The sequence below is a fragment of the Neophocaena asiaeorientalis genome, unplaced genomic scaffold, assembly GCF_003031525.2.
Source record: "Neophocaena asiaeorientalis asiaeorientalis breed wild unplaced genomic scaffold, Neophocaena_asiaeorientalis_V1.1 scaffold77, whole genome shotgun sequence".
Classification (NCBI taxonomy): Eukaryota; Metazoa; Chordata; class Mammalia; order Artiodactyla; family Phocoenidae; genus Neophocaena; species Neophocaena asiaeorientalis.
Genome location: NW_020174645.1, coordinates 8,410,611 through 8,432,025, shown reverse-complemented (window position 1 = coordinate 8,432,025; position 21,415 = coordinate 8,410,611). Strand labels below are relative to the sequence as shown.

General features: G+C 48.8%; 1 protein-coding gene and 1 long non-coding RNA gene across 6 annotated transcripts in view; one reads left to right on the top strand and one right to left on the bottom strand.

Annotated features, from left to right (window-relative positions):
* The first annotated feature begins 1,784 nt into the window (after nucleotides 1-1,784).
* Nucleotides 1,785-13,404, top strand: LOC112408758 (uncharacterized). Of its 2 annotated transcripts, none has more exons than XR_003005001.1 (6): nucleotides 1,785-2,383; nucleotides 6,844-7,055; nucleotides 7,996-8,087; nucleotides 8,180-8,363; nucleotides 9,203-9,930; nucleotides 10,716-13,404. It is a non-coding gene; the product is annotated as an uncharacterized LOC112408758 (long non-coding RNA). The 2 variants fall into 2 exon arrangements; XR_003005000.1 differs by lacking the exon at nucleotides 1,785-2,383 and having other exon boundaries at nucleotides 6,918-7,055; nucleotides 9,203-9,469; nucleotides 9,792-9,930; nucleotides 10,716-13,403.
* CIT (citron rho-interacting serine/threonine kinase) overlaps nucleotides 5,566-21,415 on the bottom strand; it is a 168,507-nt gene continuing 152,657 nt past the window's right edge. For 2 of the 4 annotated variants that reach the window (XM_024758531.1, XM_024758532.1), the window contains exons 38-48: nucleotides 20,510-20,590; nucleotides 20,278-20,413; nucleotides 18,472-18,611; nucleotides 18,009-18,101; nucleotides 16,383-16,491; nucleotides 16,160-16,288; nucleotides 15,560-15,640; nucleotides 13,882-13,960; nucleotides 13,574-13,753; nucleotides 8,794-9,094; nucleotides 5,566-7,932 (exon numbers count right to left, since the gene is read on the bottom strand). In XM_024758531.1, the coding sequence (XP_024614299.1) occupies nucleotides 7,909-7,932; nucleotides 8,794-9,094; nucleotides 13,574-13,753; nucleotides 13,882-13,960; nucleotides 15,560-15,640; nucleotides 16,160-16,288; nucleotides 16,383-16,491; nucleotides 18,009-18,101; nucleotides 18,472-18,611; nucleotides 20,278-20,413; nucleotides 20,510-20,590 (1,353 nt within the window). In that variant the 3' untranslated portion in view covers nucleotides 5,566-7,908. Of the gene's footprint in view, nucleotides 7,933-8,370; nucleotides 9,095-13,573; nucleotides 13,754-13,881; nucleotides 13,961-15,559; nucleotides 15,641-16,159; nucleotides 16,289-16,382; nucleotides 16,492-18,008; nucleotides 18,102-18,471; nucleotides 18,612-20,277; nucleotides 20,414-20,509; nucleotides 20,591-21,415 lie in introns of those variants that run through there. The other 2 variants (XM_024758529.1, XM_024758530.1) reach the window with 1 other exon arrangement.

Below are 21,415 nucleotides of genomic sequence, written 5' to 3'. Positions count from 1 at the left end.
CATGACCCCCTCTTGGAAGACACCAGGATGTTCTGGAGTCAGCTGTTCTCACCAGCTAAAAGGGCCTCTGTCCCTTCTACCAAAAAGATGGAAGGTTACAGTGTCCCTTTAGTAATAAGCCTTTTCTTCTCAGGCATCAGGAAACGTAAATAAATTTAAGAGAAAAGGGAACCCCTCAGGTCATCTGGTCCACTTGAGGTGGAGAATAGCTTAGAAAGCATTCCTAGCTGGGTAATTAGCTGTCTCACTCTGAAAACCCAAGTGATGTGGGAACCCAAAATTTAGGGATTGGAGGGATTATTTAAGTAGACTAAGGAAATACATAAAAATCCTCTATCCAAAACTTTTTTCTATTTTTTAAAAATTACTGAAGTATAGTTGATTTTACAGTATTGTGTTAGGTTCAGGTCTACAGCATAGCGAGCCACTATTTTTTGTAGCTTGTGTGTCACTGTAGGTTATTATGAGATACTGGGTATGATTCCCTGTACTATGCAGTAAATCCCTGTTGCTTATCTATTTTATGTATAGTAGTTTATATCTGTTAATCCTGTGCCCCTAATTTGTCCCTCCCCTCCCTTTCCCCTTTGGTAACCATAATTTTATTTTCTGTATCTGTCTGTTTCTGTTTTGTGTATACATTTGTATTATTTTTAGATTCCACAGATGAGTGATAGCATATAGTATTTATGTTCTGACTTAATTTCACTAAGCATAATATTTTCTAGGTCCATCCACAGTGCTGCAAATGACATTTATTTTTATGGCCGAGTAATATTCCTGTGTGTGTGTGTGTGTGTGTGTGTGTGTGTGTGTGTGTGTGTGTGTGTGTGCGTACACACCACATCTTAAGTCAGTCTGTTGATGGACACCTGGGTTGCTTTCATGTCTTGGCTATTGTAAGTAGGGCTGCTGTGAACATGGGGTACGTGTCTCTTTTCAAATTAGTGTTTTCATTTTTTTCTGGATATATACCCAGGAGTGAAATTGCTAGATCATGTGGTAGTTCTAAGGTTTTTTTTGAGGCGCTTCCATATTGTTTTCCACAGTGGCTGCACCAATTTACCTTCCCACCAACCGTGTAGGAGGGTTCCCTTTGTTCCACACCCTCTCTAGCATTTGTTATTTGTAGACTTTTTGATGATAGCCAGTCTGACCTGTGTGAGGTATTACCTCATTGTGGTTTGGATTTGCATTTCTCTGATAATTAGCGATGTTGAGCATCTTTGCTTGTGTCATCTTTGAAAAAAATGTCTGTTCAAGTCCTCTGCCTAGTTTTTGATTGGGTTGTTTGTTTTTTTGGTATTGGGTTGTATGAGTTGTTTGTATATTTTGGAAATTAACTCCTTGTTGGTTGCATCATTTGCAAATATTTTCTCCCATTTTGTAGGTTGTCTTTTCATTTTGTTGATGGTTTCCTTTGCTGGGCAAAAAGTTTAAGTTTAATGAGGTCCCATTTGTTTATTTTTGCTTTTATTTCTTTTGCCTTGGGAGACTGAAAATACTGCTGTGATTTATGTCAGAGTGTCTCGCCTGTGTTCTCTTCTAGGAGTTTTACGGTGTCATGTCTTACATGGGTCTTTAAACCATTTTGAGTTTATTTTTGTGGATCAAATATTTTTGAAGTATAATTGAAAATACATAGCTAAGCTCAAAAGTATAAAAGGGATATACTGAAGTACCAGAATTGAAGAAACCGTTGCTGTGTTGGTGAGCTGTGAGCGTGGCCCCTGGCCCCATGGTGGAGACTCAGAGGGTGGGGTGGGGGGGGTAGGACCCAGTCATAGGCCTCCAGGACCAGGGTTTGACACCCTCACCTGGATAGGAAGCCCGCTTCATGAGTTGGCCCAGAAAAGCACTGCCTTTTCTGTAAGAGGAGTTAGAGAATCTAGCTGCTGGCCTGAGTCAGGGCTCAGAGGGAGTCATCAGCCCCAGGCTGCAGGGGGAAACATCATGTTGGAAAATCTCACCTGCAGATCAGCTCTACTCACAAAGTTCAGATAAAGCCAAGCCAAAAATCTAGTGTAAAAACTAATTTGGAGCCAGTAAACCCAGTAAGAGTCCTCTGCAGCCCTGGGGCCACGGGGGACTCCCAGGGCAGTAACTGCTACGGTGGGGAAATGTAGCCAAAACCACAGAACCCTGGGACGTGGGTGTCAGCATTCTGCACAGCTGTTCGTGTGTCTAAAAGACTTCATTTTCTTTAAAAAGCAACACAAAAGGAAGTCCCCCGTGGTCCAGAAGACTGCTAACAGACCTAGGTGAAAGTCTCTATACCCAAGAAGCTAAAAGTAATGGAGATTATTTCATGGATATGGAACAGGAGACCCTGTTTGGTCCAAATCACAGGAGCAAAGCCACACTGAGGTGTCCTATGACCCAGGTAATGCTTTCTCTATTATGGGTGAGGACTGGTTACATGGTTGGTTAAAGTGTAACTGAAATTGCTTTTGCATGAAGATATTTTTTTCCTCCAGAAATGTATATACAAATGAATTTATGGAGCCAAAGGTAAGGTCTTTAAATTACTAGTGGGTAAAGTAGTATTGCAAGGTAAACAACCATATGTCAGCATATTGAAACCAAAGATCAAAGGACCCAGGCAAGGTCTTTTCCTTCCCTCTGGTCAAAGCCTGGCTTCATGTTAGAGTCGGCCGTTCCCCCCCACCGTCCGCTGTCCCGGAGTGTGGACACTGGACTGAGATTAGGGATGTCATCCAGTTCAGTGCCTGACTAGCTGTGTGACCTTGGGCAAATCACATGACCTCTCTTAGCCCAGTTTCCTCTCCTGAAAAATGGAAGGGGTTGGATTAGCACTAAATGATTCCTAGGGCTCCTTTCATTTCACATTGGGAGCCACAAAGCTTTTACACCATGAATGGGATATGGCCACAGACAGGAAGTCAAGGGCCAGAAAAGGAAAAAGTGCCGGCACTGTAAGCTCAGTGAGGAAACCTCCAAGGTGCCAAGGGCCAAGGTGGGAAAACACAGAACACCAAAGTGATGCCATGCATGGCTAAGGTCAGAGACTCAGCCATTTTAGGGAGAAGCAACGTTTCATTTTGCTTAACTCAGTTACTTCTAGATGAGCATGATTTCATTTCTGAGCGTGAACTCAGGCCTCCAGGACCAGGGATTCTCCTGGTACATGACCCTCCACCAGTGTTTACACAGTTTGAGTGCACTGATGAAGACCCTAGTCTCTGGGCCACTCCACCCTCCATCCAGCTTTTTAGCACCTCACCTGATCAGCAAATTAGTGGAGAAAAGAAGCTAGAGCCTTCTACCCTGGGATGCCAATTATAATCGTCCTCAGGAGAAAACAGTAAGCTACAAACGTTACAAGTCATTCCAGCTAATTGTAAAAACATCGACAAGGGCCTTCCTAAGAGTGACCGTTGCTGTGAGTCAGACCCTTGGAGAACCGGTGCCCTGCCTCTGGGATCAGCCACCGAGCTCAGCTCCCACAACCGCCTCGTCTTTTTTTGTCCTAAAGACAGCCAGAGGGCCTGAGCCTGGGTGAGGATGCCAGCCTTCTCTGCCTGCCAGGAGTGCACTCACCCATTTCATCTGCAAGACTCAACAGCAAGTGAGAACAAGAGACAGCTCCAGTTGTGTGTACCCTGGATCGACTTTATTTTCCCTTTTTGTGGTTCTCTGAAAGGACAGGCTGACTTGTGTATAGCAGTAAAGTCATTTCCAGAATTCTTTACCTCTAACAACCCCTCCAGGGCAAACAGGAGTTCCGTTAATCATTGACAGACTCGAGAGAAAGCCAAGCCATCTGTGCAGTTCCAGATGTCCACTGCCCTGCCCTCCCAGCTTCGGAAGATAAAAGCCTCAACGTTTGACTAGGCAACTGATGAAACATTTTCTCATATAAACACTGTGCCTAGAGCCACAGTCTCCATGCTTTTGGCATCATGTGCAATATTTAAACTGCCAAGAAAGAAATCTGACTGGAACAGGCCGAGCTTCCTCAGCCTCAGCACTGTTGACATTTTGGGCCTAACTTTTTGTGGAAGGTGGGCATGCGGGCCACCCTGTGCCTTGTAGGGTATTTAGCAGCATCCCCTGGCCTCTACCCATGAGGTGCCAGTAGTACCATCAGTTGTGACAACCAAAAATGTCTCCAGCTATTGTCAAGTGTCCTCAAGGGAAGGGGAGCCAAGTCACCCCTAGTTTAGAACCACTGGAGCAGGCCAGTCTGTTGTATTGTGAGACCAAAAGCTTAGCTGGTCCCACCCCTGTGGGCCTAGCATTATTGCTTTAGACTTAAACCTGCATGAATATTTTCTAAAGCAAATCACGTTCAAGAGGCCCAATTCTGAAGACAAACTAGCCGGTCAGTCCTGTTAAGCACGTCATCCCTTTTTGGCCTAAGTCTCCAAATCCTAATTTCAGTTACGAAATTTGCTTTGCAGGCTGCTTCCTCAGTCTCGTGAAAATTAAGTTGTAAGAGCAGAAAATGTGATGGCTAATTTTGTGCTTAAGAGGTAGGGGTAGCAGCATGGACGGCCGGGCCTCGGTTTATGGTGTGGCTGAGTAACTTTGTTGTTTCTTTGAGGTCCTTGCTTAGGGTCCAGAGAACTTTCTGGCACATTCCTCTCGGAACCAAACCACATTTACTTATGCTTTTGAAGTGTTACGTGGCTGCCAAGATTCCTCAGGACAATAACTGAAGCGGTATTCAGTGGACTTTCTCTAATTTTATAAGGAAAGAAAGGTTCCAACATTTGACTTGTTCATCTTCCATATTATTTTCTTTCTTAGAATTGGCAGATTTTTATCCCCAGCGGTAAAAGAGAAAGGAGGAACAGAATAGAATCGCAAGTACGACTCCTGTCACAGGGCGAGTCGGCCGCGACCCTGCAAGTCAGAATTTGACTGTGGTCAGATTACTTCACTGGAAAATAAAAATTGAAAGCAACAGGAACCATAAGAAAATTACCATTTGCCAAAACCAATGTCTGTCCAGCTCAACAAAGTTTATACTGACAAAACTAAAGCATCTTAGAAAAATTTACCTTGCAGACTACAAAAATTCATTTAGTTAAAAAGACAAGTATCTACATTTTAAATTACCTTGATCCGAATTCCTCCCTCCAGAAATCTACATCATTAAAAGCGGTGGCGTTATCCTAATGGATGAGAGGAATTGAAAGGTGACCTGTTTTTTTGGTTTGTTTGTTATGAACTGCATTATAGGAGAGCTGGGTAGTCCATTCTCCAGTAATCCTTTCAGAGTGGCCTGACTGCCGTGAGGAGCTTTGCAGTTCTGCAGTCCTGTAAAGTGACCTTAACAGCCAGTTCATGGTTCATGGGAAGGAATGACCAAACTTCGACAACATCGCACTTCTGGAAGAGAACGTCGCTGGTCTCTTGATTCCAGGAGAGCAGCTTGCTCTGAGCCCTGTGTGGCTCTCCACCCCTCACCCCCAGAAGAAGCCTCCCCTGAAAGGAAGGACAGTCCCAATGCCACGCTCCCAAGCTTAGGCTGACAGTGGCGATACTTTGGGTTTTTATGGGCTCTCTTAAGAAAAGAAGAGGTCTTGCACTAAGGCAAACATTTTAGATCATTGCTTTATTTGACTATTTGTTCAACAGAGTTCATTCCGCTCAAGGTGGATCTTGAACCGTTCCTTGTGATCTTTTCCTCATTCTGAATAAAAAAGGTAATGAAGAAAAAGCCTGTACTTTTGGACCTAGAATCTTATTTATGCTAGTAAGCTTTGCAGTTTCGTGTTACGGTATTTCCTGCTGGCATCTCCGTAGTCACACGGAGCTCCCCGCACTCCAGTGAAGATGGCTGTCCACAACTACCACCGTTGAAACCAAAAGTAAGAGTTGAAAAATGCACCTTTTACAATAAAAAAGTAGAAACCAATTCAATTTCCTTTTTTTTTTTTTACGAATATAAAGTTTCTTGTAAATATGTACAGTCTTTGAGCTAGTTCTATAGCAGGAAGCATTTCACAAATGAGACACACGATATACACTTTGAGGACTAAGAAGCCCATTTCTCATGGAGATCCTAAATGAGATGCCAAGAATAAAAACACCAATTTCCAGTGACCTCTCCAAATACTTGTGGACCAAGAGACAGAAACTTCAGCAAACATTCAGTCAGATCTGCCCTGGAGGAGGGAGGGGATGCAGCGTGACCCCAAAGACGAAGCAACACATAGAACATGACAGCATGACACTGGCCAAGGATGCGACAACGTGGAGGAAGGGCCGTGGGCGTTTCAAACAAGAAAGCACTTCGGTTAAGAGACGAGCAGGAAGGAGCCGGGACTCAGGCCAGGTTGCAATCTGGAAAGTGAGCTGAACCGTGGACATGGGGGTTAAAACGCGGTCACGTTTGCCAGCTGCGGTGGGAACAGGTCTACCTGTCAGCTTACCTAGGATGTGCCCTGGTGGTTTGAGGTGTGGAGAAGCAAGAGAGGCCTGGTGGGAGATTAAAGGCAGAAATAAGGCCGCTAGTTAGCTTGCCAACTGCGAAGCCTCTAGTTGGTTCTTTACCGGTTGCCAGGAACCTCACACCGCCGGAGGGGAGAGAGAAACTGGGTGAGCCGCACGGCACCTAAGGAGGGCTTCCCCGCCCGGCTGGGATGGGAGAGTTGAGCTGCGGCTTCCTTCTCGAACTTCCTGGTCTTAGTCTAGCCCTAGGGAGAGGCTCGTTTGGGAAGTCACAGTTTTCATGGGGTAGAACCTGGTGGATTGTGTGTGAGCAGAGTTGTCCACGCGGGCGTCGGCAGGGAGGTGTGGAAGTGTGAGGTGTGGTTTGCTGAAATCCTTCTCTGGTCGTAAGGCTTGAGCGTTTGGTTTTTGTTTGTTCAGTGCTACAGACTGCAGCTTGTGGCCGGTGAGTTGGCAAGTCCCAGAGGGTGTCGGTTCGGCGGGAGCTGTGAGATGGAACTAGTGCATTGGCAGAGCAACCCAAGGGGGCAGCCAGGTCGGGGGGCAGCGCATGCAGTGAACCGCCATGCAGAACTCCTGGGGCGCTCTTCCCAGCCCGGGGAGCCAGGGAGAGTGTGCCATCAGGACAGGAGGTGAGTGCCCCCGGCCCCCTCCTGGACCCCCATCGGTGCCGGGCTCAGAGCAAGTCTGTTGCATGCTTTCCTGGCCAGAGCTACATGGAAAGCGGAGACAGCAGGCCGGTGGGTGACGCTGAGGGGCAGGGAGGGAAAAGCTCCTCGTGGCCACTCGGCCCCAAGTCACTGCCTCTGAGCCGGGCCCGATGGCCTCCGTACATTCGCAGCTGGTGGGAGGGGAAGTCGTCAAGGCCATCAAAGGCAATGAGAACGGTAAACATTTGGCTAAGATGTCGCCCTGGGTAAGACAGGGCCATCTGTGAGGATGGACTGGAAGGAGAGTGGACCTAGGTGAGCGTGGGAGGTTAGCCAGTGGCAGGGGCTCTTCTACGATACATGTCGGTAGTAAAGACCTGATTGTGTGACCTGCTACAAATGACTACAACAGGAAATACGGTGCTATTCAAATCTATTAAGAAGTCTGTTGTCTTTAAAAAATAAATAAATAAAAATAAAACAGGAGAACAAAAACCCAACCAACCCTAGGATCTTAAAGTAGCTATTAATTAGGATTCTAACCACGTCGTAGTTAGCCCCCGGTTGGTTTCCTGTGATGAACTGGTACAGGCTAGAGCTAGGTACAAAAGTTTATGAATGCTTTGAAAGAGTAACAAAGTGCAAAGAGGGTAGACTGCAGGAGGGTGCCGGCAGCTCCCAGGAGCCCCACGCCCCTCCTGGCTGCAGGGTGTCCGTGCTGAGGCGGGTCTGGGTCCAGCTGCGCCGTGGGCACTGGGGTCCCCTTCAGCAGCGTTCCATAGTGCGGTTGGTGTTTTCCTGCAGTTCAAGAGGAGTTGGGTTTTCTGGCTGAGATTTATACTGAAGACTGGTCCCAGACCTAGGAGGAGGAGGGGGTTTTGCCATCAGAGGTCAGAAATCGCTGTGCTCACTTTGCAAACAGGAAGCCCAGACTGGGGTGTGCAGGAGCACGAGGCCTCGCCTTCCTGCTGTGAGCCGAGCTTGCGGAACTCACTGCAGAGTCCCCAACACTACGTAAGTACTTCTACTGTTACGCACCCCATTTTATCCATAAATCAGAGGAGATAAGGAAAAGCATTTAAACGGCTTCTCCCCCCTCCCTGTAGCGGCAGGGGTGCCAACAGTGAACTGCGGATGGCAGCAGGAGGATGCAATCCAGAAACTGGCCCCTGGAACCGGCTGGCCTGCTGAGGAGACACCATGCTCTGGAGCCTCCCCGTGCACTTGGGGGGCCCCTAGTCTTCGGCACATCCCTCCATCTTCTCAGTTGCTAACCTAAACATTACACAGGTAATAATACATGCACGTGATTTAAAAATTTTGAAAGGTTCGGAGTTCTTCTAGAAGGCAACCACTGTTACCAGTTCGGTGTAGCCTTCCAGAGAAACTGTTGATGTATATGTGTTTGAAAATGTAAGGCATCAAACCTTTTGAATAGCATGTTATCACCTGTGTTTAAGAAGGGTGACTACACATCCGCATTTGTTTGTATGCAGAGAGGATCTCTAGAAACGGCACGCTGGCTGCCTCCGGAAAGGGAATGCCATAGCCCTTGCGGCTTTTACGGTTTGAGGTGCACACATTATCCATGTGTGCAGCAGGAAGCCCCTTCTTAAGACGTTCTCTTCCTAAGCTTGTTAAGTCCCGCAGACTCCGAAGTACGGTAGCGGCGCCCCTTCCCTACAACAGCGGCCCCTCGGGGATGAGGAGGGCGCCTTACCTTGTTGACCTGGGACAGCGGGGTCCTCACGGCTCCCACGGGCAGCCGGCCCCTGCTGCCGTCCTCAAACAGCCTCCCGGGGGAGCGCTCCCTGCGCGTGCTGAGCATCCGGCCGGGGGACTTCTCCCGCTCCAGGGGGCGGCCCGGAGACTTGTCCCTGCGCAGCTCCGTCCGCCCCTCGCGGTAGCGGTGGGGCGTGCCGGGCTCTCGCGGGTGGCTGGGGCCTTCGGGGGGCGCCGGGCTGGAGGCCACGCGCTTGGTGATGTGCTCGTTGTACGTCGGCGGGCCTCGCTTGTTGGGGCTGCGATAACGGGAGAGGAAGGTGGGGAGCTGAGCCATCACAACCCAACGGGGCAGCTTCCTCCTCCTCTGAGCCACCCTGTGCCCCCATCTCACCACGCGTTATTAGAAAAAGACCCCACCGGGAATTCGAGACGCTTATATCGACAGTGAGGCCAGGGAAAGAAGGCAGCGGTGACAGCAGAGGGGAATCAGGCTTCCCGGTCTCGACACAGGCTTTCGGCTGAGCGCCCACAGCGGGTCGGGCCCTGTGCTAAGCTCTTCAGGTACCTTAACTCGCCAGATCACCCTAACAGCAGCTCTGCAAGCTAGGAACGGCCGTGACCCTCGTCGTACAGACAAGTAGCTGGAGACACAGGCTGCGACTCCAGTGCAGGTCAGTGCGACGTCATACTCCCCATATTCTACCCCGCTGACCCTAGTATTTTCCAGAGCCTAGAGGGCACAGAAGGAAGTCCCTTGAGGGGTTAAGCCTGTACTCATCGCTGGCAAGCTGCCAAAGCAGCCCCACTCCTGGGCCTTTGTTGGGTCACCTCTCCTTCCAAGTGGCTTTCCAAGAGTCTTTGGGGCATCTGACGCCAGAGGTGTAGGGATTGGGCCTGATATAATTAGGAGACTGAGGAGGGCAGACGAAAACAGTAGAGCTGGCTCAGAAAATGTCTGAACAATTTGTATGACCAATCTAACCCTCCACCCAGCCCTGGGTATGTCAGATGAAGATCTGACCAGACACGGCCCTAACCACCTCTCTGAAGAAGCAAGATCCAGAAACACAGACAGACAGGACTGACACAGCCTTCGGCGTCAGTTCCTTCCCACCCCTGACGAACAGCCAAGGTACTCAGGCCCTTGTTATCTGAGCATAATTAGTGCGGGGAAAAGGCAGACTATTTCACAGAGAAGGTTGCTTGAAGACATCTGATTGATTGGGGCTTTATCTTGGAAAAGTAGAAATCAGGGAAATATATTTTAACCTAGATATTTTAAAATCTAAATTACAACTGCAGTTACATGCTGAGAGTGAACCAAGGATGAATCCCACACTGATTTATTCTGCTCTAATTTTCTCAACAAAATTCTATGCTAACATGCTGGGTGGCATCGTTCACCAGCAGTGTTGTAATTTTTGCAGCAAAATCGTAAAGTCGTTAAATATTAGACAGTGCCACTGGTTTTCCCAGAGGCCTCTCTTAATCCTTGATATTAAATCCTTCCCCTTTGGAAGGGACCAAAGTTGTTTTTTTAATTATTGGTCTAACTGTAATGAATCTTTTGTCAATGCCCATAATGGAAAGCAACTGAGCAGCGAAGACACTGACCCAGTGGGGGAGGGGAGACTCTAGAGCAAGTTTGAGGGCCAAATCCAGACAGATGCCTGCTTTATTTAAGTTTTACTGGAGCATGGCCACACCCATCCGGTTTCTGTGGTCCAACAACAAAGTTGAGCAAATGAGACAGGGGCCATGTGGCCAGCAAATGTGAAAACATTTACTCTCTGGACCTTTACAGGAGAAGTGTGCCAGTTCCTTCTCTTCGGTAAAATAGATTGGTGGACAGAGCAGAATAACTCTTAAATGGTCAGTCCATTATAAATAATTTCATTCTCTTGCTTCCCTATGCAGCTCAAAATGTGGAAATTCCAACAACCCACGCTCAGAAAGCCAGAACTTTCTTGTGTGCAGCAGTAAAATGAGATAAACCTTGATTTCAAGATGCCGAAATCTGAGCTACCTTCATCTCTTGTCCTGTGGCTTTGTGATATAGAAGACAAAAAAAGAAATTTCCAGTAAGAGTATCTGATTTGTAATGGAAGAGAAATTATAAAGCGTGTCAGGGGCCCATCGTAAAGCAAGCTCACTGCCCAGAGGAAGACAAGTGGCTCAAGGAAGGCCATTCGAGAAGTCAGCCTAGGTTGATGGGATAAAGGAAAACACTCGTCATTCTGGGCGGAGCGGGCCATTTTCCATCTCCAAATCCCTTAACCAATGCTCTACTTGCAAAGAGTTACATTTCCTGCTCTGCTAAACAGACCTGGGGGCAGTGCAGCCTGCAGTGAACCACATTCTCCCAAGCTGGCCTTCTCCATTCTGGACCTGCCCAAAGCAGCAGCAAAAAGATGGTTTTATAAGCCAAGAGGCAACTAAAGGAAACTGCTGGTTCTCCAGACATGCCCGGCAGCAGCAGGAACAGCAGCAGCATTATTTCTGCCCCTTGTTCACAGGAACTAGAACCATTTTCCACGACAGAGGAAGTTAACTCCTTACAGAGACACCATATCATCTCAAAAGGAAGGTGCCTGGCCATCCAACTAGCTAGTGAGGCAGTGGAGAAAAGAAGAAAAACCTAATTACAGTACTTGGGTTGGCTCTTGGCATGACTGACTTGGAAACTAAATAAAATCTGGACGTTGTCAGGAGAGGACTACAGCCCTTTGAGCAGTCTCTCCTGAGGTGCGATCAGGCCAAGAAGAGTGAGAAGCAGCTGGTTATTCAGCACTTCTGGTTTTCCAGCAAGTTCCTGGGACTAAAATCACACTGACCAAACATTTCTGACCAACGCTTACATTTCAACAAAAGAAACGGACACTAGTCGTCAGGACATAGTCTCAGAACATTATATTGACGACTCTCTTTTCTAAGATCTAAGCAGCATTTCATAACATTAAAGGTGGTTCCTCCACCAAACTGAGTCCCTTGAGAATAAAAACCATCTTGTCTTCAGCTGTGTAGCCCCAGACATTGTGTCTGGCACATGGTAGGGGGTCCACATAACTCTCTATAATAGGGTAGACATGTGGGGTTTATAAACCAGTCCACAAAATCAAAACCCTAGGTCAATTAAATATTCCCCTGGGTTAAATAAGCTTATCTCCTTTGTGGACCAGGATCTTAAAATTACACATCTCAAACCTACACATCGAACCGAATCTGGCTCCGAGCCCTGGGTGTCAAGACAAAGCCAGTTCCACTTCCACACCCTGCCGGTGGGATAACTAAAGGGTACAGCCCCTAAGGAGGAAAACTCACCAACAGCTATCAAAACTACCAATGCCCATCAATTTCTTTTGTAGGAATTCATCCTCCAGATAGATTCCTAAGCATGCAAAATGAAGGTACAAAGTCATTTACTACAGCAACAGACTGGAAACAACCCAAAGTCCCAGTGATAAAGGAGCAGTTAAATAAGGTACAGGCAGGTGAACGAATGCTACGCAGGCGTAAAAAGAAAGAATGAAGAAATACTTCGGATACTGACGTGGAGCAAATCTCTAAGACACGGAAGAGTGTGTACAGCGCGCTGTCGCCTGTGTTGAGAACGGGAAGAGCACTTCCAGAACGGCCGAGCGAGGACTCCCGAAAACCTGCTTCTCCATACAAACAACAAGAACACTGGCAAAACTGTCAAAATCAACTTTTTGGAACTCTAGAAATTAACCAAAGTCTCGCAACAATTCAGAGAGTGTTTACGCAAGAAAATGCAGTATTCACCACCTCTGTCTCCCCAGATCTGCAGTAGTTTTGAAAGCAACAGCCTTGGAACCAGCTGTGAAAACCAGCACCCTGGTAACCACTGGAGGGAGTACATTAGGACTGGAGCTTCCCAAGAGCCCCAGCCTTGGAAAACTGTCACTATCTGACCTATCTGGCTCCTCCCTGGAAAAAGACCATCCTTAGGGCTTGTTTTTAATTGAGCTGATTCAGGTCTTCCTCTCTAGAAATGCCCTATCTCTAGACGTTTACCAAAAAAAAAAAAAAAGGCTACTGTTTCACATGGCAAATGCCTGCCTGAGGCAGTAAGACCAGTTGGGAAAAACAAGAGGCCAGCTACAACACTCAAAAGGAAGTCCTGCATATTCCTGGGGATCTGTAAGGCCAGACACACACAGGTAAGCCTGTCACGTACCCAGGAAAAACCTTCCAAGGCCTCGTCCGTCAGCCACAGCTGACTCTGAGTGCTGCAGGTGTGCCCCAGCACAAATACGCACAGTCACTCAGCAAAGGGTGGGTTCAGTGCATTTAAGGAAATCTCTTTCTAGTCACTCAGCTGACCACTACCCTAACCAAGCAGAAACTTCAATGGCTGCACATAACAAAGGACACAGACTACAGATTTAGTACAAGAGACACTAAACCAATAGCGACAACAACACGCCCAGGGAGGGGAAGGGGGAGCTGATTTGCCACGTTGTATTATTTGAAATGTTCAGTTTTCAACAAGAAAAAACTTACAAGACATTCCAAGCAAGAGTAAATAAACAAAGTATATAGCCCATACTCAAGGCCTCATTTCTTCTTTCACCAAGGGGGGCAGTAAAAATTTTCCTGATGCTTATAAAGGACTCATTTCAGTGCCGCAGATCCCAAAGAAATGAGTGGCTTGAGCTTTGAAGATTGGGAAACTTTCAGCCAGTGTGGCAAGATACCTTCTGCTTTGCAGGAAAGCACTTTGCCCCCTGTGATGAGGAAGAGAGGGGCGTTACCTGCGGGAGGTGGACGGGCCTCGGTGCTGGTCAGTGCCGGTCTCCTTCACGAGGTTTCCTTTGCAGCAGATGACCCTTAATTTATCCTGATACGAGGACGCCAGGTAAATCGCTCCCGAGGAAATTGCAGGGCCCAGGTAGCGTGGGTTCGGGATTTCCAAGTACGCTCGGGCAGGGGTCCTGTGGAGTTCCAGGAGAGTCTGCATGGCCTGCCACCTCCACTGCTAGGCGGGATGAGAGAGAGCACGGCCCCGCCCGACACCCACACCCAACCGTGAGCTTTTCAAAGCCTGGGGGGCAGTGCTTACCCTAGAGAGGAGCGGGCCTGGATCTCAATTACTTCGAGTGAGTTGAAGTGGGTCACAAACAGATACGGTTCTCTGTAGGCTGCGTGGCCACCACCGAGCAAGAGCGTGGGGCAAGGGAGGGTCAAGAGACAGAAAATCAAAACCTGGCTGCCATGCCGTCCCTGAAGCAATTTACCCTACACGTGCACCCACATGCCTGCATAATGAGACATGTTCAAGTGTGCACCCTGCCACGCTGTTAGAGTGGAAGATGGGAACCGACTTAAGGCTACATGGTCAGGGTCAGTTACGTAAATCATGGCGCATCCCTGGAATTCCGCACAGGCGTAAAAATGCGTAAGGCAGCTCTCTATGCACTGACGGGGAAAAAACCCAAGGTGTAGTTTTACTTAGTTTGTAAAGCAGGGTTCAGAATACTGTGTAAAGTGTGCTACCACACTGACTTTTTAAAAAGGGAGGGGGATGAGAATATATTTTTTAATGTGCCCGTTATTTGCATAAAGCACTGGAAGGATAAGAAACTCAGAAAAATGTTTTCCATTCGGGGAGTGGGGAGGGAGGATTTGGGAGACAAGTGATACGGGTGAGACTTCATTGTAGACCTTTTTAAACTGTTTAATTGAATACATTTTTCTAAAAAATTTAATTAAAAAAGGCTAGGTTCATAGATTAAATATTTCTGGTCTTAGTACTATATTTCTATATCACAGTGTCACTCAAACTCTAGGATATAATGAGAGCTGTTTTTGGTCTTAAAGGGAAAAAGAAGATTATCACTATTACTCCTCGCAGTGAACTGTTACTTCGGCATCAGTCGTGCCTCCTAGTACTCAGGCCTTTCTGGCCTCTCCTTGCCTGGCATCAGGCTGAACCAGCAGAATGTGGTGGAAGTGAGAAGGCCTGCCAGCCCCCACTTTTGCACTCTTAGGAGAAGCCCACGTGGAGAGAAATGAGGCCTCCAGCCACCGGCCCCTGCTAAGCTCCCACCTGACGGCCAGCTCCAACTGCCAGCCACTTTGTGAAGCCATTTCCGACTTTCTAGGTGTCCCGGTGCCCCTGCTGACACCGCAAGAAGCAAAACTGTCCAGTCAGGCCACAGAGGCTCAGGCAATGATAAGTAGTTGTTTTAAGTCACTAGGTTTTGGAACTTGTCATGAAGCAACAGATAAACGAAATAGCCTTGAAGGGTATTTCAGAACATTCACACAGTCACATACGTACGTTGTGTGTGTGTGTGTGTTCACCCTTTGACCCAGTAGCTCCACTTTTAGAATTTCTGAGCTGGGGATATTTAACAAGTGTGCAAATTTTAGGGTAAGTTTTTCATCACAGCATTGTTCACACTTAGAAAAAGAATGGGCCTAATTAGAATTGGCTAAATTGACAGGTGTTCAGCGGTGCTATGGGATGCTGTGCAGTCTTTGACATGATTTAAATGAACTCACAGGGAATGGTCTCCCTTTCTGGCATGAGAGGCCGGTGGGTTTGCCTTACGTGGTTCGGCGTCAGGCCTCGGGGTCTCTGCCCTAGACGCTTAACGCGGGTGATGCTCCACGTGGCGCCTGGCGCCTAAGGGGGCCCCAAGCAAAGTGCTTAAGCCTAAAGGAAATCCACCTGAGGTTTTTTCCCGGGACACCAACTACTGGCAGAAAAGAGCCCCACACCTCGCCTCACCTACCGAAGGCCAAAGGTAAGCGACTCCACTTGAGATCATCTGTGCGGCTGCGTCTTCCGTAAGAATCCACGAACACCCCAAACTCTGCAAGGAGGTAGAGCCCGGGGCATGAGCATGGCCGGAGGCAGGGGTATCAATGACACACACTTTGATGGAAGAGTAAGGAATCCAGCCCAGCGGGCTTGGATTGTGAAAAACCTCAGGAGCTCTGCTGAGCCACGTCTCTCGGGGATTTATTAAAGAAAGAGGGTTCGAGTGAAAGGGGGGAGATGGGAAAAGAAGGGGGAGACGGAAGGAGGAAGAGTCAGGGAGTGAGGAAAGGGGAGAAACAGGCCCAGAGATCTGAGGAGGGAAAAGAAGGAAAGGGAGAGAGGAGAGGGAGAGAAGGGAGTGAGGGGCAGAGGAGGACAGAGCAGGCCGCTTTTGGAAAGACCAACAGCGCCGGACCTGGCTGGAGCCTGGGGGTGGGGCGGGGGCACCCCGGGGGCCCTGGCGGTGCAGGACCGGGTACTCCCCACAGCAGGACCGGCCCCATCCGAGGACCCTGCCCCGGGGCTGTGGTGCCGTGAGCCCCCGTCAGCAGCGGGCAGCTGCCGCACTCACCATGGAAGCAGAGCAGGAACTCCTCCCGCTGCCCCGCGCCGTTCACCTGCACGATGGACACGGGGAAACTGTGGGAAGAGGAGGCAAACACGGCAGGCGCCAAGGAATGGTCGTTCTTATCCAGGAATTCTGTAAAGGCAGGCAAGAGGCGGAGCCTCAGGACCCAGGAGGAGCCTGAGGTGGCAGTGGAGCGGAGCGTGGGCGGGGGCGCGCCCGGGCCTACCCTCCAGTGTGTACTGCTTCATGTCAATCTCGTAGAATTTATTGGTTCCGATGAGGATGCTGTAGTTGGTGAAGTGGACACAGCTGCAGGGCTCCGAGGTCTCGATCTCCTGAGACGGGGCAGAAAGGAGGATGTGAGCGTAGACTTGGGGTGGCCCCTGCTCTCCTCGGGCATCTAACCGAGCCGTGCAGGCGTTGCCGCGCGACTTCTTCCTTCTGTCTTCACGCCAAGCACATTCAGTCTCTTCACGTCCCTCACAAGGACGCCCCATCCTTCTGCTGCCTCTGGGTTCTATGCAACCTGAGACTAAGAAGGTCAAGTTGCACCCCAAAAAAGGGTCAGAAACACCATTTCAATGAAAAGGTAGCATTCAAAAAGAGAGCTTTAAAACTACGACATTCTAATCAGAAGAAAAAGCCTGGAGGAATACACAAACAGTGGTGGTTAGAGGGAGTGGTTTTAGTTTCCTTTTCCAAGCTTCTAGGTTTCTATTCTGAACCTATATTACCTATATCATTGTTATCATTACTGAGTTATCTCATCTATCTGAATTATCTGCTTCCTAATTACTTACACTTGTTTTCAGGTCAATCCTAATGGCTTCAAAAACCTAGGCATGCTTATTCCAAATGATGGCCAGGAATTATAAAGAAGAAGTGATTTCTGGGAATTTTCCTGAAGTTAACAGTTCAAACTCTAATCAGCATTATCCTCACCACTAAATATTTATTGATCACCTACTAAGTACGAGGAAACTAGTATAACACAGTGAAACGTTAGGGAAAGTCAAACTTCAGTTTGGGTCTCAACTTTGTAACCTAGGATCTTGGCCAGCCTCAGTCATCTTACCTGAAAATTAGGGATGATCACCCCTGTTTCTCACAACTGTTGTGAAAAGTGTGTGAAACAGCCAGCTCAGTCTCTGGTACTAATAGGTGCTCAATAAAGATGCAAACCAAACAAGAGCCCGCCCCAGATGAAACAGTTTCTCTAACAGGTAACAACCCTTATATATTCATCCCTCCTTTTACTTTTGAGACTAATCACGAAAGCACCTGAAATACATCAGGCTTAGGATGGGTGGAACATGCCTAGTCTAGGGACAAGAGACAGCCTTCTCCAGAAGCGAGGCAAGTGCAGTGATCTCACGGATAGCTGTCCACACCGCAGGCAACATCACAACCCACTGTGCTCCGAGGAGAGCCAGCTCCCGCACTGTGTATCAAAACACAGCCAGCACTGGTTTTTTTGAAGGTCATTAATAGAAACTTTTACAATCTGAGAAGGATTCTGGTAGGTGCCACCAGGGCTTCTAGCTCCTCAGAGAGATCTTCCTTTCTTCTACTGGTTCAAAAGAGGTGTCTCCTCCATCAGCCACCTTCCTTTCTCCCTTCACAAAAGGCTGAATTCACTGGGCTGGCCAGAGAGGCAGCTCACACATGCAGGGGAGGAGAGCGAGAGGGAAAAGTGTAAGGATGGGCCGCTCTGGAGCTTTCTCCAGGGAGCAAGATACCCTCCCGCTCTAAGTCACCCAGGCCGAAGGGCCCAGGCACACACTACGCCCCGAGACAGCACCTTCCCCACCGGCTCGCTGGGAGAGCAGGCCCGGCCAGGCCCGGGACTTACTTTCCGAATGCAGTACTTGCTGAGGTTTTCGTTGTAGCGGAGAATGACAACTTTGTTGGGCGTGGCCGCACAGATGCAGAGCCCGCTCTCAATCTGAAAAGCAGTTGAGGGGGGAGGGGGAGGGGGGGCGGAGAAAGAAGGAAAAAGCGCGTCACCAGTGTGTACACTGGCTCCGTGGCAAAACTAGGAAAGGAACATCAGTTGAGAGCAGGGTCTCTCAAGCTCGGCACTATGGACACTTTGGACCAGGTCATTCTCTGTGGTGAGGGGCCATTCTGGGCACTGTAGGGTGTTTAGGAGAAACCCCAGGCCCTGCCCACTGGATGCCAACAGTGCAACCACCAGTTGTGTCGAAAAGCAAGAGAAACTTAACCCCGTTTGAGGACACACAATTTTCAAGGTCAAATCAATCAGCCCACAATTTCAAGAGCCCTTGCCGGCTGAGGCCCGCAGGGGTGCTTACCTTGCCAGCAGCAAACAAGTGGCAGCCCTTGACGGCTTCGAAGATGTTGGGTGAGATGTCCGGCTGGGCGGGAAGGTGAGACTGTGCGAGGGACTGTTTCACTTTCTTCACGTCCACGAGACACAGGGCCCGCTCTTCTCCTGAGGGGACGGGACAGCAGAGCCACAATGGCGGTTCTCGTCCTCCCCCGAGTAAAAGCCACACAAGGCCATGCGGGGGCACTGCTTTCCACAAATTCCCATAAACACAGTTTAGGTCCAAGTTTTAGATCTATAAGGAAAATATCTGGCCTCTTGGTCAAGATTTTGGGAGGAAAACAAAAAATTCTGCAGACACAAAATTGGAGAACGTGAAGTGAATATTCAAACGTGCTCCCCACCAAAGTCAAGAAATGGGTAGGGGACAACAAAACAGTAAACGCGGACTAATCCAGTATGTGTCACGGTGTCACGAGGGACCACAGAAAGGCTGAGGATGGTTCCATGTTCAAGGAGACGAGGGAGACCCGTGTGAGTGCAGTGCGTGGTCCTGAACTGGATCACAAGCCGGGAAAAAAATAAAGGACATTACTGGAGCCACAGGTAAAAGCCAGCTATGGGCAGTACATGAGAAAATGGGAGAAGCAACGATTAAATTCCCCGAATTAAAAAGTGAAACTATTCTATAGGATGCTATAATGGCGGATACAGTGTTACCCATTTGTCCAAACCCGCAGAATGTATAAGAGTGAGCCTGAATGTAAACTGTGGACCTGGGGTGATAATGACGAGTCCATGTAGGTGCACTCTGGTGGGGGACGCTGATGGAGGGGGCGGCCTGCGCGTGTGCACGCGGGGCAGAGATATAGGGGAATTCTCCCTACCTTCTGCTCAGTTTTGCTGTGAACCTAAAACTGTTCCCAAGAATGATGTCAAGAAGGAAGGGAGGAAAGAAAGGAAAGAAGGCAAGAAAAAAGAAACCAGGGGCTTCCCTGGTGGCGCAGTGGTTGAGAGTCCGCCTGCCGGTGCAGGGGACACGTACCATCCCCCAAAAAAAAAAAAAAAAAAAAAAAAGAAACCAACAAAACAAGCCAGCAGCGGAAAAGAGCTGAGAGACCAAAGAAAGCCAGTTCCTGACCATATTATATCAGGATCCGGCCCCTGGATCCAGCCGGCCAGGCCTGAATGAGACCTGACTGTGGATGTTTTGAACATGGAACAAATGCATTATTGTTTTCCCCTTAAAAAAAAAAAAATACACACACACAAACACACACCACACACATATATATAGTACCACCCATAAAGAGAGGGAAAAAGAACCTTCCTGCCATGGGTATGTGAGAGAATGCTCCTTGTTCTTAGGTGACTGGCTGAAGGATCCAGTCACAGCTGCCACTGACTCTCAGGTGGTTCAAAATAAGTGAGACAGAGAGGAGAGAGAGAGAGAGAGAGAGAGAGAGTGTGTGTGTGTGTGTGTGTGTGTGTGAGAGAGAGAGAGAGAGAGTGTGTGTGTGTGTGTGAGAGAGAGAGAGAGAAAGAGAGAAGGGCGGGGGAAATGTGGCAAACTGCTAATGAGTCGTGCACGCAGATGAAGGGTGTGTGAGAGCAGGGAGAAATGGGAGGCGGGCAGCAGGGCGGGCAGGCACTCAGAGAGGGGCCGCGTGCGAGCAGAGCGCCGGGGGCGCGGGCACCTACAGGACGCAGAGGGAAGAGCCGCTTCCGCGCCAGCCTGCCCCCAGGAGGGCCTGTCTCTGCGTTTGACAAGCATACGGCGAATCATCTCCCTCACAAGTGAAGGCAAAGCGCCATGTCCTTGGCCTCCTACCTGCAATCATGAGGAGCTTCTCCAGGTCCTTGATGATGTAAATCTGGAAGACCGCTCCGATCCCTGGGACGTGGGTGAGGGAGTTCTTCAAGACATTCAGCGCGTACAGCCCTTCCTCGGTGCCCACCAGCACCACCTGCCGGGGTGCAAGTCCCCAGGCAGAGCGTGAGGGGGGTCACGTCCCCATAACCAGCCCCGACACAGCCGACGGTGCCCAAAAAAACATGGTCACCTGGTCGCTGAAGGGCAGCGTGCAGTTCATGTCGAGCCGGTCATCGCCTTCCAGTTTCAGCAGGGAGTTTCCAAGCAATTTCTTTTCACATGAGAAAGAAAAAAAAGAGAGAGAAAAAAGAGGCCACGGTGAGCTGAACTGTTCATGACCGGACCATCCAGACAGACAAAAGCAAGAACGGAGAAAAGTTTAATGCCGGGAAGAAGGGCAAGTTCCTCCTGAAGACGCTCAGAAGCACACATCTACTCGTGGCTTGCCCCGTATTTTGATCTGACCTCAAAAGGCAGGACGCGAATGTTATCGGTATCTCTGGGGTGGCTGTTAATTAGTGTCAGAGTGTAACTCAGTCCGGATGCAGAACTAAATGAGTGCAGGAGACGCAGAGAGAGAGTCTGTGATACGAAACAAACCGAAGCTGAAGGATGTCCCTGCCAAGGCTTAATAAGCCACATGGACGCTCCTGCCCCCCCAGGTGGTGGCACAAGGGCAAAGCCCAGTGTCAGCAGCAAGCCAACCCACTTCTGAGCCTCTTTACCTGAACCCACGTGGGCAGAAGCTCGTAGGAGGTACAGTCAGGGCCCTATTGTACACACATGGATGAGGCATTAGGTAAAAGGCTCACACGTGGGACAAGGAGATGGGTCATTGCAACAGGTTCACCCCACGAGCAGGAGACTCGTGATTGAGGATTTTCCGATTGCTAACACTTAAAGTGTTTATTAGGAACTAAGTGTTTGAAAAGAGCTGTTGGGTCTTTGGTGGAGCAAACACCAGTGAGTGATGAGTGCTGTTTGTATCCTGGAATGTTCCAGGAGGAGTGATGCCAATCAAGGCCCACTCACGTCTCTAACGTCTTCAGGAGAAGTAGGATTTCAGACCTGCCTTCGGAAGAGCAAATCACATAAA